Genomic DNA, 19,790 nt, shown 5'->3' with positions numbered 1-19,790 from the left:
AAACTGTAATGGAAAAATATTTATCTTAGGGATTTTTATGTTTGAGTTTAGACATATGTAAGTAAAGACAGTGCTAAGCAGTACTGGAGTCCTACTATATACACACACTCATGCAATCTTACAAGCTTTAATCTGTTTCTTACATATACTGAAAATAGTCATATTCATTGCAAAATCTTGTGTGTAACACCACACAAATTTATAAGATGTTATGTCAACATCCTTTTCCTTGGAAGTAGTCTCTTCCATTAATTTAATGCCTCAATTTCTGTAACAGCACTATTTCCAAAAATAATGTTGACTCATCTAATGAAGCACTACCAGGATGAGCTAGCAGGAGACAACAGGACCATGGGCAGAGAAAAAGGAGTAGCCTCCAGGATGAAAACAATGCTTTACAGAATGAAGATTTTGATTCCACAGAAAGATACAGTCTGCTTCCTACAACCTACCTAATTCCACTGGCTTCACAGGATTTGAATTTAACACAATTAAAAGAGAAAAGGTCCCTTTTTGATTCAAAGAAGTCAAATAAAGCAATTTATAAAAGTCTCCACAAGAACTATGTGTCATTTAGACAGTATTTTGAAGATCCAGATGCTACTTAGGCTATGCATTGCTCTCTTTACAGTAATTGTTTTTCAGGTTTTAATAACTAGTTCTAAAAATAAAACATGTTAATAAAACACCATCATAATTTTCATCTTTGTCATACCCCAATGTCTTTCACACCAAAACAATTCAACTAGTACATACATGTTTCTAGCCATAAAAATCACTTGCAAGTCAAAACCTGTAAGAGCTACACATACAGAATATATTATGCCAAGCTACCATCCACAACTATTGATTATGACAAAAATACATGAGTCATCTTTATGAGAGGGCCATCCAAACACTTCATCTTCAATAGAATGAAAGAGTTAATTGCTGAAGGCTCTCCACAATTCTGTTTAAAAAAACCCTTCTCTCTCTAAATTAGACCAAGCCTTGAGCCACATCACCACTTGCTGAGCCTCTGTCCAAAATGCTTTAGTTATTGGCAATGCATTTAATCCTCCCCTGTTTGCACAGAAATTCATCTATGAGTCTGGCAAGAAAAGAGGTATTTCAGAATGAATGCCAGAAGGTAGTTTATAGAACATCCAGTTCTCAGGCCCTAACAAACAAATTGTGTTATACTGCCTCCCAGTGCACAACGTCTGCCTGAAGCTCAGATGAAAAAGGTTGAAGAATCCATTTTAGACATGGAACTACCAATAATTCCCAAAGGAATTACAACTATCTTAGAGCCTGTTCTCAAAAGCATTTAGCATTTAAGTGGTTTTGAAAAATTCTAGACAGAAAATAATATTGAACTCTGGGATTTCATTTCACTTTAAATAAAGGAAAAAATTGCAGAAGTTAAAATGAAAACCAGGCAAATTCATGTGGTGGACTGCTTTTTTATTGAGTACTTGTACAACATCTTGCATAAAAAAGTCTTGGGACAAACCAGGACTTCTAAATCATAGATTAAAAGTCATTGACAAAACCCAAGAATTTTACAGCAGATAAAATTTCTCTAGGAAAAGAAAGAAGCATTTTTATATTTTATACATAAGGTGACCCCAGCCAAAGCATTTCGAAGTCAAAAATAAACATAGATAACTGTTAATCTCTGTGGGCCTCATATCGTGTTCTGAAACACTAATACTTAGAGAATTCAGTCCTCCAAGGCTGACCATTCAAAACCCCAGTAGAAGTAATTTTGTAACGGTGTAAGTCAATATCCCAAAATGTTCATATATAGCACCCTGGTTTTTTAATTAGTAACAAACCTATCAACACTGACGTTCAGCAGAATTAATAACAGTATTAACAGAAAATAATAATAATAATAATAAATAATAAATAATAATTTTCTGTATTAACAGAAATTTAGTAAAGAGGCTTAAGTTCAATGTAATCACCATTTCCAATTCTTTCACAGACCATGAACACACAGCATTGCAGAAAAGTTTAAAAAAAAAAAAAAATTAAAAATCATTTAACAAACCCTACAGTTGAATTTTACCGGGAGAAAGAGGCAGGTGTACTTTCTAACATATTTAAGATTAGCATTTTTCTTGCTGGGTCTTAAAAAAGTAGTAGGGTTGGTAAGCTGAAGTACAACTTAGCTAAGTCTAACTTCAGGCACTCCCCTTGTGAGAAAGGTCAGACCTCTGAAACAAAAAGCAAGTAAATCAGTCAAAAATGAGTGAAGCAAGTGAACTTGATTTGCTCATTTGGACAGCATGGAAGAATCACGAACCTAAGATCTAACTCTCAAAACGTGCTGTTTACAAAAACACTGTCACAAGCCAAGCTTCTAAGAGCTGTTATCAGAACATTTGTAATTTAGCTTTAGACCTGCAGGTAACTTTTGTTTAGGGGAACTAATTAAATGAAAACAAATTAGATTTACAGATGAAAAGGAAGAAGGGGAAACACTTACAGCAGTTGGATCCTTTAAATGGAGCTGAGTTGCTGTCACTTGTTTGAAACCACCAGGATAGCTAGAAAAACAGAACAAACATACAGGCTTAACGTTATGTGCTCAAGCACGATATTAACACCAATATCAATACATCTTAAACATCAGTGTATTGGTATTATAAGCCTTCAAAAAAGGAAGTTTTTCTCACAAGACCAACGACTACATCGTATTAGAAAGATTCTATTCTGTCAAGTACGTAAGTTTAATGCCATTTGTACTTTCTTATTTATTCACTTGAGTATTGAAAAGTTTGTGTTTCACAAGCAGATAGATATAAAACTGCTTATTAAATACACCATCACAGCTACACAATACAATGGGAGTAAGATGTGCAAAACTGGTAATATTTGAAGATGATCAAGACACATAACCAGTCTGGCTGACATACAAGACAACCACTTTGAACAGTATTTATTTTCTTACTATTTTAAATAAACTTTGGCATGATTTGGCATATCTACAGTGATAAAATTTGACTTACACTGCAATGCATCCATCTTTTTAAAGTCTATGTGATATGGTGAAGTTGCACCAACTCATAACACACATACTTTAAATGAATGATACAGTGGTGCAAGAAATTACATGGATGTCAGCTAAAGCTGGGTTTCATTTTGATTTAATTGCATTACTAGGTATCAGCCTAAGTGAAATAAAAATAAACCCAACATCATTAAAACACGTCCACTTAAGGAGCTGCAGAGATTTAAGTATTTGTTTTAATTGTACAATTCTTTTCACTTGCTCAAAACCAACTCAGCTACTTAATCAAGTGCTTAAACTTACACAGAAGTTTCTAGTGAAAATTTTTTAAGAAGTTATAGGGGTGGAGGGAGAAAAAAAAAGCACATTCATTTCCATCAGCTCTGAACAAGAACCTCTCAGAAATTCAGCGATGGAATTTCAGGACTGAAACATTAGTACTAGCAAAATTAGCTTTCTCAATGTGACTTATTAATCTCCCAAGTGGATACATTTTAACACTTAGAGATTATTATCTAGTGTTGTCACTGTATAAAATAGGAGCAACTGTTCTTATTTGACTGAACTGATTATTGCCACAGCGTCTGTAATTGGTTATTGCACTTCCATCTGTAAACGTTATGTCTGCCAGAATAATATATTATACACTATTGTATACATCAGTGTATCTTAAGAGCATCTCATTTCTCACTCATTTTTCCAATTTCTTTTTTTTTAATCCTCTGATTCAATAATATATCAATCATGATATTTACTGTTATGTAAATAGGCACTGGTAGGATAACGTAATTGAAGTTGGCAGCTGTATATATCTTAAATGTGCAGTGCCAATAGGAATGTCTTCTACTGCTTAGTAAATAGAATAGTTCTGATCATTAGGTTCATGGGTTCACACAAAACAACCTGGCTCACCAAATCTGTTAACTTACTCAATTGCTCTGACTACTTTTAAGTTAGATTATTTCCCTAACAACATACACCATGGGGAAAAAAAAACGAAAGAAAACAAAAAAGAAAAAGGTTTGCATCATTTTAAACATCGTAACACATGCAAACAAAACCCAAAACATGTAAGTAGGAATTCCCTTCTGAATCAATATACTAAAAAAGACTTCAGCTATTAAGAAAATATGACATTAAATTTACCACTAGCTCATTTGAATATTTATTACAAAGCTTACCCAGTATGTGAAGAATATACTTTCTGTTCCCATTTGTTACCAGAGAAGGCAATATGTCTTGTATTAATTATGACAACATGATCTCCGCAGTCACCTACAAGGTAGAAATTAGTGTAAAATATTAAAAGAACGATAGGAGTAATCAACCAAAATAACTATAAAGTGTGCGATACATATGTAGTAGCACGTACATACATATTTCATAAAGCTCATATTTAAAAATCTGAGCTTTTTGAGTCATACCATCCAAATCGGCACTTAAATACCAACCTTAATTATTATTTTTGTTAGTACTGTCAGGTTAGAAGGCAGGTGAGAAGGTAAAATACCATCAGAATAGATAATTAAACCACTGCAATTATTCAGCTAAGATCTGGAAATCTGGCTTACAGGCAAGTGTATTACTTTATTCAACACATTATGCTGCATATGCACCTGTATTTCTAAAAACCCAGAATAAAAAAAGGTTAGTTCTAAACAGCAATCCTACATATTTTTTTAATTTTAGTTTTCTCATAAAAATTGTACCAACATTTACTGGAGGACTGAATATTTTGGATAAGTAAAATAATTCTGTTAAATAATTAGAGCCTCGGGCTAAATATATAAAAGAAACAGAAAGATTGGGGTGTGTGGGGGAGAAAAACCCCACAAAAAACCTAACACAGCTCTGTTGGGAAAAACAACACATTTTCATCAATCAAGCAGAAGTGAATGTTACAGCACATACAGATTATGTTTAGTGTTATAGCAGCAACTTTCATATCAAAAGTTTTTTTAAGTGCAAAGTCTATAATCTATCACCAATACCTTGCCAAAACCAGTTACTTTAATAGATCTTCTTTACTAATGAAGTGCTAATAAAACCCATGCTATCTGAAAAATATGACGAAAATATGAAAAAAAGATGTAATTTTTCATTTCAGAAGTAATGATCTTGATAAGCTGTGTAAACTATAACCACCCATTCAATCAATTGAAACATGATTTGTCCAAAGTTCACTCTCATATGCATTACCATATTAGAATAATGTAAGTGTTTGAACAGGCTCATTTTATTAAAACATTTTTGAGTAGGTAACAAAGCAGCTACACTAAAAAAGACTTAAATTGAGCATGCATTTTTTATAGGAGCATATAAATTAATCAAGGCAAGTTTCACACCCTATTTAAGTTTTCTTCCATTTTTTAACCTTGTGTTCCTTTATAGCTCTACTTTCAAGTACAGCTAAAGTGCAAACATGATTTAAACATCTTCACTGATGCAGACTATCAGCACTGACAGATCAGTTCTAAAATCACTGTATGTCTAAATAAATGTCACAGAACTGACACTGGACTTTGTGCCTTTTTTTTTTCCAGTTGGGAAGATTACAGAATAAGCTCATCTAAGGAAATCTTTGCCAACAGTTCTCCACTTGAATAAACACTGAATTAACCATTTCATACACCATAGATCAATTATGAATAATAAAGAGCCAGGAGAAAAACTAACCAAGATACTTACACGCTACCTGAATAATGACTGCAACCTGTTCTTTTTAAAGTAGATTGAATTTATGGATAGCTAATGTCTCCTTCAAAATTCCAAATTAGTACATTATTTTCCATTGATCCTTAAACAGTGTTGTTCCCATCACCTCAGGGATGGCTGCACTTAATAGGAAGAAAGCAAAAATATTCACCATCTCCACAAACACAGTTCAATTGCCTCCTACTTTTGAAAAATATTCACAAAATACTATACAAGAAAACTCTTCCTTTAGGCTATTTTCATGCTATAATATCGAAGTATTCCTTTATGAATTATATAAGTGTGTTTTCCTCAAGAAATGCACAAAAACAAGGCTAGTATATTCTATTACATTATGGTATATGCAATTTGTTACATACAGCATATACATTGCACATCTTCAGATAAAACTAAGCTGCCACTGTAAATCCATTTTACATCTCTGTACATTTATAACTTCATTAATTCCCATCACACAGTAAAAACACATGCTTCAGGTGCATGCATTTTTCCTCATACATTTTAATTAAGCGCTAAACGGTAATTAAAGGTAGGCATTGTACTGTCAACTGTTAGCTCACAAGACTGACAAACTACTTGCCAAATCTTTCATTAGAAGACAAGTCTTAGCTGCTGCTTCTAGCCATTATAAACTAACATTGCAATCTAGAGTAACACCTGGGACAGATCCGGTTTGCAGGACACTTCCATCTAGCCCAGCCTTTGAGGATGCAGAGAACAGCAGCAAATCCTACCCAAGCAACAGAAGTGGCTCACCTACACCTGCTCACAATCCAACATAAAGAACGGGATTGCCCAACTTTTTAAAAACCTGGCCCGCTATTTTTGGTTCTGTATTGTGAAGCTGCTCACAAAGATAGGACGCAAGGGGATTAGGGTAGAGAGAAGGGGAGGTGCAGAAGAAACCTAAAAATCCAGATTCAAACCTCCTGAACAAGGTGGTATCCCCATATTTAAGGCATATGGTCTGACAGCATCTAAAAATATAAGACTCTGAAGAATAATGAAAGATTATCCCTAAAAGAGAAAATAAATATACAGGAAATCAAATTTCTTTCCTCCCCTAACCATGGCTTAAATTCAGCTCCACATACTTTTCAACACAATAAATAAATAATGATTTTATGGAAGGGTATCTGGATACCAAATTAAAAACAAAACAAAAAAATCCCCACAGTGTTATTCTGTCTAAGGAACTGTCCTCTCACAGACACTAAAATATTTCTTGTTAGCTCAGGGGAAAAAAAAAAAAAAAAAAAAAAAAAAAGAAGCTTTAAGTACACCGACTACAAACTCATGCATACTTTGCTCTCTTAGAGAGTATCAAATGTCTCGGTAGTAGTAACCTATCGATGTCAATTTCAGGTGTAATGCATTTGGTACTGATTTATAGAATACTTTGGACAAAATAAAGTTATCCTTGAAATGACTTTCCAGGATTTTATAACTTCATGGACATAAAAGTATCAAAGATCTTTCCCACAGGACAACCAAAAACATTTACTCTCAGTGTCTGCTTTATTTTTCAGACAGCCTTAGTCTCCAGTGACATCTTGTGGATAAGACATAATTTGCAACAGCAGAACTCCGGTGCTTAAAACATCTTTAGAATACTACAAATACTACCTTCTATTACGAAAAACAGATCAAGTACAATTTTAGTATCTACACTCTACATGTATGAGCAAAGTTTAATGCTTCCTTTATGTTTCAGTAATGTCTCTTGAAAAATTTGCATGAGTATTACACGAGACACTGTACCATCAATACGAGGGATCACCTTTTTATTATCTACAAAATGCTTATCACCATGAGACAGGCAGTGCAGTATTACAAATAATGAGCAAGATCACAGATACATCTTTACTGCTGGATCTTCTAATTTGCAGAAAAGCAAAATGATTTTTTCATTTGAAGGTATCTTTCAACAATGATTATGTCTCCCATTTAAGAATCAGACAGGTTCCAGCCTCATTATCACAGAATATCTGAGGTTGGAAGGGACCTCTGCAGGTCATGTTGTCCAAACCCCTGCTCAAGCAGGAGCAGCTTTTGAATATCTCCAAGGATGGAGACCTCTTGGTCACCCTTGCAGTAAAAAAAAAAAAAAAAAAAAAAAAATTTCCTGATGTTCGGAGGGAACCTCCTGTGTTTCAGTTTGTGCCCACTGGCTCATGAAGACAGGACTTCTCTGCACCTTATTCAGAATAAAGAACCACTCCAAGAGTCTGTGGTGCTGTGCAGCTGCTGAAAGGCAGCATTCAGAAAATCTAATCAAGAATCACATCAGTGTTTCATTATGTGCACTGCAAATTAAATCTTTACATCTAAATGCAATGAAACACAGTTCAAGGTTTTTAAAAAAAAAGAAAGCACAACCCACTGTAATTCAGCTACTAAATTACGAATTCATAACGAGCTTTATATGGATTGGTAAAGACAATGACATAAGGTTGTAGAGGGGTACGAAAGAAAAAGATGAGAAGGAAAACAAAGGCATTTATAATATACAAATAATTGAAAAATGTAAACTTATGTATCAGGCTTGATTTTAAAACTGAAATCAGAAGAAAAATACAAGTGAAGGAAAGCAAATTTGCTTTTATCTACTGCATACTCACTTAGTGCATGATAAATAGGTTTATGTTTGCCTTCAAGTCTGATTACAGTTGCAGCTGCTATTTTTCCTGGCGGCTGCATCTTCGCATCAAGGAGATACCAGGCTCTGGCAAAAGTAGCCCATTGCTAAAGAGAAAGAGAGGTAGTACTTAACACAATAAAAGAACACACTACAATACATAAATCTAGCTTCTCTAATTAGATCAACACTTTTTTTACACCCCAAAATACTAGAGAAAACATTAATATTCAACCACACCAGCACCCCCCAAATAACTTTTAAATAGATGGAGAACGCCGCTACACACTGCGATACACCCAGTGCTGTACGTGCTTCCAACGTACGTAGTGGTAATAACACAACACTGCCAGGTTACCAGCTCCGAGGGTTTTGTTTCGAAAAAGATCTCCTGCTACAAGCTTCCTTTACTGCTAACTGAACTGCAAAACCGCTGCAGGCCGTTTAACGCCCAACATCTCTTTCTCTCGACGGCGAAGGGCACAACTCACCCAAACGCCGTTTTAGGAACACGAACGGCCTGAGCCGCCTGCAGCAGACAGCCTGGTCCCTCAGTCAGTCAGTCAGTCACACGCCGACTGACCGACACCGGTTCCTGCCAGCCGGCCCCTCGGGGCCAACACCGCAGCGCACGGGCGCTCCGCGACGAAGGGAGGGAAAGAGGGAAGGAGAGAGGGAAGGAAGGAGAGAAGGAGGCCGCCCGCCGTCCCGGCCCTCCCCTGGGGGCCCACCGTCCTTTCGTCCCGGCGCCCGCCCGCTCCCTCACGGCCGCGCTCTGCGCCACGGCGGCCGCCGGCGTCGCGCCGGGGCGACGCCGCCGCCTACCCTCGGAGGTAGCGGCCGCCCCGGCACAGCCTGGCCCGAGGGGGAGAGGGCCGCGCTCACCTGGGCCGCCTTGGTGTAACTGGCCATGGCCGCCCTCCCGCCGCGGCTGAGGGGAAGGGGAAGGGAAGCGGAGCCCCTTGGCTGCCGCACCGGCGGGAAGCGGAAGCGCTGCCCTACGAGGGGCGGCGCAAGGGCGGCAGCGCGGGCCGTTCGGAGCGGCGGCGGCGGCGGCTCCCTCCCGTCCCCGTCCGGCCATGGACCGCTACGTCCTGCTCCTGAGCTGGGGGGAGCGCAGGGCCGAGGGTGCTGCGGCGGGCGGACCCGGGCCCGGAGCAGGTACCGCCGCGGGGAGGAGGGGGCTCGGGGGGTCTGGAGGCCGCGGCGTGTGGGGAGCCGCCTGCCGCGGGGCCCGACCGAGCTTGCTTAACGAGGGCTTTTCTTTACGGTCGCTGGTCTGGGATCTGCGGCCCTGCCGGCTTTTCTGGATCCCTACCTCGTTAAATCCCCCTTTTTTTACTTTCAGACTAAAAGTCTTTAATGGCTTAAATTCTCAGAAGTTTAGGGCGTTTTGTGTTTTACTGTGACGCTGCTATATAACTCGGTAGAGCGTTGCTGAGACGTGCACTACTTTAATGAGAACTTTACAAAATTCGTCTTCTTAAACTCCTGCAAATCTGTAGTCGACAGGTTTCTTTTAAAACTAAACTTTAACTGAACTTTATACTGTATTTGCAAGAAAGCAGGACTTCTGTAATTCACTAGCTTTAAGAAAAACTTTTTTTTTTTTTTTTTTTCCAGCTGGGGCTGCTGCAACTCTTTATCAGTTCCTGAAAGCAAGCTGTAAATCATCTATAAATGCAGATGTGAGCGCATTCCCAGGTAAATAGAGTGATGTGCAGTAAGGTCAGGCAAATTTTATCAAGGAATTGGCCTAGGTACGTTTTATGATCTAGGTGAAACAAGTCAGAAACTTAAGGAAACCCAATTTCTGCAGTGTGCCTAAACGTGCAGGTGGGACTGCTCCTGCTGCTACTGGTTCTGTGGAGAACTGATGTCATTTTAGCAGCTGAGGTGTTAGGAGGCGATTAAATAGATTGGACACAAGAAATGAAAGAGAGGAGTTTTGAAAGGTTGACAAATTTGAATACAACTTAGCAAGGAAGAGTAGGAAAGGGCTTGTTTCTCATGTCAGTGGGCAGCTTGATATTTTCATTACTCCTGTGATGTCTTCGAATTTTTTCAGTGGAAGCAATATTTGTCTGTTGGGTATTAATTCAGAACCCTAATCCATGAATACTTATTCAAGGATTTTATCATCTTAAAATAGATTTCTGAAGATCTGCTTTACTACTTTTAGGGGCTGGGTGTTTGGGTTTTTTTGTTAAAAAATGCTTAGTTCTTTACTTGGTTTGGTATCTAGTGTTGAGCTGTTAAGGCTCATCTTGTCACAGCTGTCATATAAATGTGATTCATGTGGGGAAACCACTATAAGTTGTTAAAATTCATGAAGATGGGAATGTTAAGCTCTTTTCAACTTCTGTGCTTTTTATTGCATAGAAATGTCGAGAGAGCATCTCATTTTGTGAACTGCATAAACCGTATTTATGAAAGTTGTGATTTAGTTCGGGTTTGATACAACTGCTGCAAATGGAGAGCAATATTGCCCAGAATGGAGAAGAGGTCAAAGATTTTCATACTTATTAACAGTCAGAGGATCAGTAATAGTTAGACACTTGCCAAGACACTTAACCTACACCTTAACATGTTTAGAACTTAATTATAATGCCAGAGGAAAGTAGAACTCGAGTCATTGTGGCACATTAAATGACTCAGAGTCTTTTAACAGAGTTGTTCATTATAATAGGAAGAATAGATTGTAGTGGATCGATTATTTTAAATAATTGTTTTATCTCTTTGCAGCGTGTTCAGTGGCTGGTATTCCAGGTGTAAAGAAATGGTATTTTGCAAGTCATGTTATATGCGGTTATTATCAGGTAAGACTTTTTTTTTTTTTTTTTTTTTTTAGAATGTCAGTTCCTCAGCTGTCTGCCTGTCTCTAGTGCAAGTTAAAACTGTGATGTTCAAAATTCTTTTTGCTTAATTAATTATTTTTGCTTGATTAGTTCTGCAGTTCTGACTGGGAGGAAATAAATTTTGACACACAGAAAAATGAAGACTGTCTCCAAACAAGTATTGACGAATGCCTGGGAGCCATACAAAATTTTGAGGAGGATGACAATAACAGTAGAGAGTCACTGTCTATGACTGAGTATGCATATTATTATTATTTTTATTGAAAGTATAGTGATCTGACATTTAATGGTAATAACCCAAGGGATCAAGAAAGCTTAAGAAGTAAAAGTTATTACCAAAGCAACAGTTAACTGTGAACAGTCCCCTACTACTACTGAAAATAATTCTATTTTGTTTAACATAGCTTTAATTTTTTTAGCTACAGATTTTTTTTATAGAATAACTGAACAGTTTCCTAAAAGCTGATGGTTATATGTACAAAAAGAAGTTTCTTGCTAATCTGTCTTGAATCTTACTTCCAGTTTTACTGCAGATTGTTTTGAAGTCATTTAGCCTACTTCTGCCTCAGTAAAAGGGGAGATAAGTATATCTCATTGCCTAGGTATGTTTGTGCAGAATTTTAAAGATTTAAGATACTTACACCAGGTAGTATTCATTAGTTATAACTTTTTGTTTTGAAATGACTGTTTATATTTTTTTCCAACTATGTTGCTCTTTATTTTCAGTATCTATGATGAAGCTGCAGAAAGTCTGCATCAGTTAGCTGATAAACTGCCTGCCCCAGGTAATCTCTCTTAAAAAAGCAATCTTATTTGAGTTTTTCTTGTTAGCTATTACTCTAAAAACTCAGCTGGTAAAATCATAGTCAAATGGAAAAATTCAGAGGATGTTAGTCTGTTAGCTGAATTAACTTGTATGCAGCTCCTGCAAGTAGTTTAAGGAACCTGAGCATGATTGGCCTTGCAAATCAGCTTATGGACTAGTTTGCTGCTTGTTTCTCTGGAAGGCTGTATTTCTGTAGAGTTTAAGGTAGCTATTTATATAATTATTTTTTCCATCTCAAATGGCGCCAAAGTAGTAGTAGACAGCAATATGAAACTCAACATACAACCACAGGAAGTTTTTATGGAAAAAAATGGAAGGTGTTGACATCAGGCTTACATCTGATTTGCCAGCTGATTGCTTGTGGGTGGGAGCCACGAAGCTGCGAAGGAACATAGATCAGAACTGTTGGATTCAGGTTTCGTCAACTGGAGACACATATCACCTTGCATGTTGGGGTTACATAACGTTGCAGTAGTTGATTTGGGATAGCAAAGGAACTGAATGCAGAAAGAATGAGAAACAGTAGTTCAGAGGTGTTGGAAGGAGGAAAATGACATAGCATAGTTGTACTGGAGAGAACTCTGATCTGTCAAATACAGTGTTGAGTGAGAGGAGGAACGTATAGAACCACTGTAACTGAGTGAATGGCAAAATATTTTGTGTTAATCTAAGAGGAGCAGCAAGAGATGAGCTAAAATGTGGGAAAATGGTTTTAGATCTTGCTGAAGTTACTTGAAGTTGATCTCTAAGGCCATTTTAGTGCAGTCAGTGATAATCAGTACTTTTCTATCTTTAAATAACTGAATTATTTACTGAATAATGGCACCTTGAGTATATATAACTGTTTTTACAGGCAGAGCAATGGTTGATGTAATACTGCAGGCTGTTGAACGAGATGGACCCAAGTTAAAAGACTGCTTACCTGCTATTGGTGCACTGAAACACCTGGGAGAATGGCACTCTGCACAAATCACTATTACAGCAAATGATTCTAAAGGGTATGCCATTTATTTTAGGTCTACAAACAAGGTCACTCTTGTTTTGTGTTAGTATATGTTAGTGGTTTACAATAAAACAGTGTCTTGAGTACTTTACATGTATACTTTGAAAATACATAGATTTGCCTTCTATTATCATTTGAGGGGAGGAATTACTCATGCTGATTTATTGTAAATACATGCCCTAACCAGAGGGGCAGGCAAATAAGCAAGTCCTCTGAAGTTCCTATTTCTATGAGAGCAGAAGGTAAAATACTTTCTCTTTCCTTGCCATTGCTAGTGGCTTCAGTGTACATACGATGTTTCAAAGTTGTACTATGCTACATAATAACTTGTATTGATTGTAGTTTTGCAGGTTTTGTAAAACTAATACATAACTCTGCTGGTTTTACTTTAAATTTTATATTACCTTTGGTATTGCATTTCAGGGAGGAAAAAAAGAGTGTCTTATTTGTCCCTTTTGAAAATAGGAGTATAAATGCTCAATTACTTCCTGTATGCTTCTGAAGAGTCTTAACACTGAAACTATTAATTCAATTTGAAATTAAGTCCAGTAATTTCCTTACTGTCCTCCTCTAACTGACATAAGTAGGCCATGATATGTCTCAATGTAAACCAGAGTGGTTTGGGTTTTTTTTTTTCCCGTGCAGTAAATTATTGTATGGATATTGAATAACTTGGCACGGTCTCCTCCACTTCCCCTCCCCTCCAAGATTCCCAAAAGATTCAAGTTTCCTTCATAGAATATGTGGTTAAGCTTAATCCTAAGTTAATAAAACTGTTTAAATTTAAAATGTTGAATGGTCAGTCCTTGGATAGACTAAGCAATATACTGACTATATGGTACTTAAGGTATACGGAGGAAGATAAAACTTATTGCAGTGACTTCCATGAGCACTTGATCTCAATGCTCCTTGATGTCTTCCTGTGCAGACAGCTTTTGACTGAATACATTTTTCTGCTGCTTTTTATGTAAAATGTGGCCATTTGGGCATACAGTTTCTCTGATGAAAATTCTCTCACTTATTCTTCCTGTTCTGTTGATGGTGCTGATTTCTTTCAGAAAACAGACGGCCAGTAGGACCCACAAATACTGGCTGTTCTCTCTCTGTTGTTGTTGAATTTGGGTAATACTTGTGCTGCAGTCATGTAGTTACAAGGCTAACTACAAACCATCTAGATGGGCCAGTGATGGCTACCTGGCTTTGCTCCGGCTTCTAGCACCCAACCTTACAATGGTATGTCTGCAGCTTGCCATTGCCGGTCTTATTTGATGTCTGACAAAGTTCTTTGCTGTCACGTTCATGGAGCATATGAACAACTTCCTTTACAGAGCCTGAACTAGCAATTCTGTAATATTTTTCACTTTGTGGAATATAAAGCTGTACATGTTTTTCTTAACATACACAAGACCATACAGTGCTAAGAGGAAGTAGGTAAATTCAGTCAATTTGCACTGCATGTTAATTTGTAATAGTAAATTCGGTAAGATTAATTCTTCCTTATTTTTACAGTAGCTGGCAAAAGATTGCAGACTATCTATCAGCAGACTTTGTATCTTCAGATAATGTTATGAATATTATTGATTTAAAAGAGCTCTGGAGAGGAAAGATTCAGATATGTGAAAGAAAGGTAAAGTAACTTTTTTCAGCTATGGTTATTTTTTAAAAGCATCTGTGTACATCATTTAAAGCATGTATTGTACAGTGCATTTTATGCTTTAAGCCAAATTTGTTTTTGACAACGTAATGACAGAGGTAATGTGCAACATATCTGGGTGGGTGGGAGAACAACTTGCTTTTAGCATGATAAAAGGATAAATGAGATCAAGGCATCAGGATTTGAATTTCAGAAATCCAGATGCTCTCCTCGAAATATTTGCCTTAGAACTTCTTTTTCAAAATTAAATTGTTTTCTATCTATCGAAAATCATTATGTAACTCTAAGTCATTGTTGCAAGCACATGTCTAATGTTTCTGCCAAGACTGATAGCTTTGTGATTGTGAAAGACATTGTTTACATTTTCAGTATTACGTTTTTGGATAGTAGTTGGTTATCTAAGTCTAATATTTCTGCCTAGTTTTACATATCTGCTGGAAACAAAAATAATAATAATTATTTAAAATAGTAGTACATGTAACTGGCTGAAGAGAAATAAATTTTCTCTCTCTTTTGACACATGTATTGTCTCTTCCCTCCCCCACCAGTTTGGATCAGAAGTTAGGTTTCCAAAATTTTGTATGAAGAGCACTTCAGCAAAGACATTCAGCACTTCACATTTAAGTTCTTGCTTTGCCGCTAAAAAAGAGCGACAATCGAGGAATACTGATGCTTTGCCAGAGGCAAGTATTATTCCTGATCTTTCTTTGAGCCACTTGAATTCATCTGTTTTACTTTCCTGAGAAAATTAGTAATTGGCGAAACTGTAGAACTGAAAGTTAAACATAAAAGTAATGATTGCATAAGATTGAGGAATGCTTCCTTTGTTCATGTGTGTTCTCAAAACAGGTCCTTAAAACTTCATCTGTTTGTTCTTAGGAATGTGATACCAAAGTTTTTTTCAAATAGAAATTGAGACTTTATTCAATCTTAATACTCAAAGTATGTAATTTATTTATGAATTCTGTATTTATCTAACTTTTTCTACTTAAAAGGTTTGTTTGTTTGTTTGTTTTAATTACTGTTGCTGTTTCATGTTTTCCACTGGAAGTAGATATTTGATGGGAACTCCAGAATTATATTTATTGATGAAAACAAAAATGAGTGCTTATGAAAACCAGTATCAGTTAAGAGATTATTATTTTCATTGTTAAAATATGTACATTTTGGATTGCATTTGTCTGTTCCTGGTAGATCTTATTTTTCTTTGTCTTTGAATAAGAGTTACAACCCATTTGATGCACATGGTTGACGTTCTAGAAAGTAAGCTTTATTAAACAGAATTAAATACCTTCCTTGTTTTTTATACAATTATGTTTAATATGGTATTGTGAAATGTTTTTATATTCCTTTATACCTCTTTCAGATGTACTTGTAAGGCAAATGCCTCCAGCAAAACACTTGAGGAAGTTCTACTGAGATAACATCGTATACAGTGTTACAGATTTTTTGATTTGATCTCTTTTCAGGTTTTTCATTACTATGGTCCTGCACTAGAATTTTTACAGATGGTGGTGCTCTCTGATCTACCTTCCTTTTTTATATCAGATCTGGAATTCGAGCTGTATCCTTTTTTAAGGATCTAAACTATTACTGATAATGGTCTATAGCAGAAAGAAAACAATCAGGATCTACCCATGCAAGCAACACATGAGGATTGGCAAGGGGTCATTCCATTCTAGCCTACCAAAATAGTCATAGTGATTCTTCACAACTGGATTTTTTTCACGTTGAAATTTAAATTACACTAACAGTAACCAGCTATTTTTTATATTATTGCACATACACTTTGTCGACGTGTATGCTATTTGTGGGGAAAGAATAGAGAAATATTAACTACTGTGTAAGTTTAAAAAAAAACAAGCCTTACTCATTAATGCATATAGCGTGCTACACAATATAGAAACATTTTTCCACAAATCATGTTTTCATTGGGTAGTGCAAAATCTGTGGCAAGGTATAGCAGAGGAGTTGTGTATGCTGCAGAGATCTCAAGGTATATTCCTATTGGTTTTAAATGTATGTACTTTTGGTACTAATCTTGGTGTAACAATAGTAGCTTAGGCTGTATAAGTCTGCCAAGATTTTGAATATATAAATATCTGTTTATGCCTGCCTATATTAAAGATATCAGTGGTGTATTTCTTCATACAACATTTCCAAGTGTACCACTTTGCCTGGAAAGGTGAGTTTCATATATTTGTGGTACTGGAGTATCAAATATTAGACACTTGCAGTCCTGATTTGAAATATGATTGTAACATGATTTGTAAAATAGAGATGCATACAGTTCTTTGGAAAGGTGAGGTTCCTTAAGTTGTTCTGTTCAGGAGCCTGGCAGGAAAGAGTATCAAGGAGACATCTACACTGCTTTTGGACCAGATATCTTCTCTCTCTGGGAAGGTAAAAACTTCTTTATATTTAGGTATAGCAGAAAAATGAAGATACATACATTTCTCACAAAAGACACAAGAATAATATTTTGAAACCTAGTCTTTGTGTAAGCTGCTTCAATTCTAAAAGCAAAAGTTCTAAAGCAAATTTGGCTTTTAAAGGTTCATGCTACACAGGTCCTGACAATTTGTAAGCCCACTGAACGTTTTTCTCTTTACCTTAGCTAAGCTTCCATCTCCTAAAACATTTTGTAACTTTTAATCCTATCCTGACAGATAATTTCTGTGCTATCGTAATTCAACTATTTTTTTAGCAAAAGGCAGGCATGTGTGCAGCCTACAAAATGTATCTAGCTAGTCTGAAGTGGTAAGCTTTTTTATTTTGCATGTGCATATTCTGCTTTTCCATTCTGATTTTGGATAAAAGGAGTTCTTGGAACATTTACAAGCCTACTTCCACCCACCCACCCGCCCCACCCCACTTGGAATAACAGTATGATTATTCATTAGTTTGAAGATGTTTTTCCTGAATGTTTAAGGTAATGTATGCTTGTTTAGGAAAGGTTTTTTTAGTGTTTATAAAATAAATCTGTGCTAATCAAAACAACTTGCAATGTAAAAGTGCTGATACAGTTATAATGAATAACTTCTTTATTTACTATGGAGACAGTGTTCCATTATCAGGCTGTATGTTTCATCTTCAGCTTGTTATTTAGGTTTTTTAGTAACTTTTTTCTCCCCTGCCACTCCATTCTCCATTATGCTTAGCCAGAAAAGAAAGAAGTCCTTTTTCTAATGTTGCACCAAAAATATTTTTTGGAATAGTTTTATATTGGTAAATATCACAGGTAATTTTCATTTTACATGAGGATACTGAACATTTGGTCAAATACCTTTTACAGTCTAAAAGCTTGGATTTCTACTAGCTCTTTTAAAGAAAAAGCCAAAACAGTTAAAACACATTCTCAGGCTACTTTTTAGTGTCTGCACATGTTGAATTGAATATGTTTTCAAGATAACAATTTCTTGTAGGGATTTTTTTTCAGTCTACTACTGGAAATATTATGCATTTGTAGGCTTTTCTAATGGCCGTAAAAGCATTGTTTTATTGCTTGAGTATTCAAATACTTATGCATTTTTTTCTATTAGTGCTTATTGGCCTGAAATTTACTTACAGATATAAAAGTAGTCCAGTATCTGATTAACTGAAGAGTATAACATGTAGGGAGGAAAAAAATTACATGTTTTTCAGAGGAATGCAGAGTCACTGATGCCAACTCTATCTTTGAATTCTCTTTTCATTCTGGATACTACTTTACCGAAGTGTGTTTAGCCAGATTATTGAAAGACTTGTAATAGGTAACAGATACCTTTTTATGTATGAAATAGAAATTCAGCAGTTAATGATCTCTTAACTGGAGCAAAAAATAAGCGCAATTTTTACACCTTCTGTGTCAAATGCTGTTCCATCTCAATTGATGTGAATGACAGAATTGTTAAGTAAAGATGTTTTTCTTCAGTATCGTATTGTACTTGCATTTGAAATAATGCCAAATCAGTAGCTCAAGAATGAAATGTAAAACAGGTTTCAGTAATATTGCATGTATTGTATCTGCTCTCATTATTTAGGTGGGAGCTTTGTTTACATTGCCATGTAATGTAAGCAGTGTAGTGATCCCATCCCCTGCCCAGCTGAGTACCAAGAAATGGAAAGAATATATGGCTAGGAAACCCAAGGTCATTACTGGTAGGTAAAAGGAAGATGACTACAGGTATATTTTGTTGTAGTTATATGTGTATGTGTATATATGTATATATGTGGTGAGGTTTTTTCTATACATTTGGGATGCCCTTTTTTTCTCCAATGAAATTAAGTCAGTGACGGTAATCTTCATTGACACAAAAGGTTCTGGTGAATGCGAGTTCAGCTACACAGACTTGTTGTAGAGGAAAGTTGATAATAACATCATGGCAAGCTTTAGGGAAACAATGCATTTCCTCTAACGCATTTCTGTGTCCTGTCTGTCAGCTAAGATTCAGCTTTCCCACACCTTTCTAAGGTGATTGTACAATCCATGGGCAAAGAGGTTTGTTTCTACAGATGGAAATTCAGTGTGCTTCACTTAGGTGCTTCCCTTCTCACTTAAGCATTTCCAGAGGTTCTTCAGTGCACTTGCATTTAATGTCAACCTCTTCTTGGGAAAATACAGAACATCAGGAAATGCTTGATGCTTCCATTCACCTGAGAGCCAGTGTGCTTAACTAGTGGTTGAGAATTGTGCTCCTTCTTCCTTATGGGGCTGTACTGATGGCAGGCGACTCCTCTTACGCTGTGTGCCAATGCTTAGAAATTCTGGTCAGAAAGTGAGAGAACAGAATCAGTGCAGATCAAGACCGGGTGGAATTTCTCAGTCAGCCAGTATATATGCCCTGTGAGTGGAGGCACTGTGCAAATAGTGACTGAGGTTTGTAGGGACTTGAAAACATCAGGCTAAATGGAGCTTGGTGATAGCCCAGTGCTTAAAGTACTTATCTAGGACAGGACAAGATGTAGGATTCTGCCGCTTTATGTGATTCTGTTGTGTATGCAGAGGTCTAATATATAATTCATGCAGATTCCAAGGAACAGTGACTTCTGTTGCCAACTGAAGATAGCGTTTGTAAAGAACTATGCAGATGAGGATGGCTGACAGACTGATATT

General features: G+C 36.6%; 2 protein-coding genes across 4 annotated transcripts in view; one reads left to right on the top strand and one right to left on the bottom strand.

Annotated features, from left to right (window-relative positions):
• The window catches only part of MRPL13 (mitochondrial ribosomal protein L13), a 41,834-nt gene extending 32,461 nt beyond the window's left edge, over positions 1-9,373 (bottom strand). Inside the window, exons 1-4 of the mRNA XM_030011632.2 lie at positions 9,240-9,373; positions 8,338-8,461; positions 4,183-4,276; positions 2,477-2,537 (exon numbers count right to left, since the gene is read on the bottom strand). Of these exons, the coding sequence (XP_029867492.1) occupies positions 2,477-2,537; positions 4,183-4,276; positions 8,338-8,461; positions 9,240-9,266 (306 nt within the window). The 5' untranslated portion in view covers positions 9,267-9,373. The remainder of the gene's footprint in view (positions 1-2,476; positions 2,538-4,182; positions 4,277-8,337; positions 8,462-9,239) is intronic.
• LOC115340277 (MDM2 binding protein) overlaps positions 9,347-19,790 on the top strand; it is a 37,473-nt gene continuing 27,029 nt past the window's right edge. For all 3 annotated transcript variants that reach the window (XR_005932200.1, XR_005932199.1, XM_030011628.1), the window contains exons 1-11: positions 9,347-9,515; positions 9,978-10,058; positions 11,100-11,173; positions 11,303-11,448; positions 11,939-11,997; positions 12,892-13,036; positions 14,551-14,668; positions 15,244-15,378; positions 16,165-16,259; positions 17,026-17,098; positions 18,718-18,835. Coding sequence is in view for 1 of the 3 variants with exons in the window: in XM_030011628.1 (XP_029867488.1) it covers positions 9,434-9,515; positions 9,978-10,058; positions 11,100-11,173; positions 11,303-11,448; positions 11,939-11,997; positions 12,892-13,036; positions 14,551-14,668; positions 15,244-15,378; positions 16,165-16,259; positions 17,026-17,098; positions 18,718-18,835 (1,126 nt within the window). In the remaining 2 variants the exon portion in view is untranslated. The remainder of the gene's footprint in view (positions 9,516-9,977; positions 10,059-11,099; positions 11,174-11,302; positions 11,449-11,938; positions 11,998-12,891; positions 13,037-14,550; positions 14,669-15,243; positions 15,379-16,164; positions 16,260-17,025; positions 17,099-18,717; positions 18,836-19,790) is intronic.

Source organism: Aquila chrysaetos, chromosome 4, assembly GCF_900496995.4.
Source record: "Aquila chrysaetos chrysaetos chromosome 4, bAquChr1.4, whole genome shotgun sequence".
Lineage (NCBI taxonomy): Eukaryota > Metazoa > Chordata > Aves > Accipitriformes > Accipitridae > Aquila > Aquila chrysaetos.
This window is presented reverse-complemented; position numbering and strand designations above follow the sequence as displayed.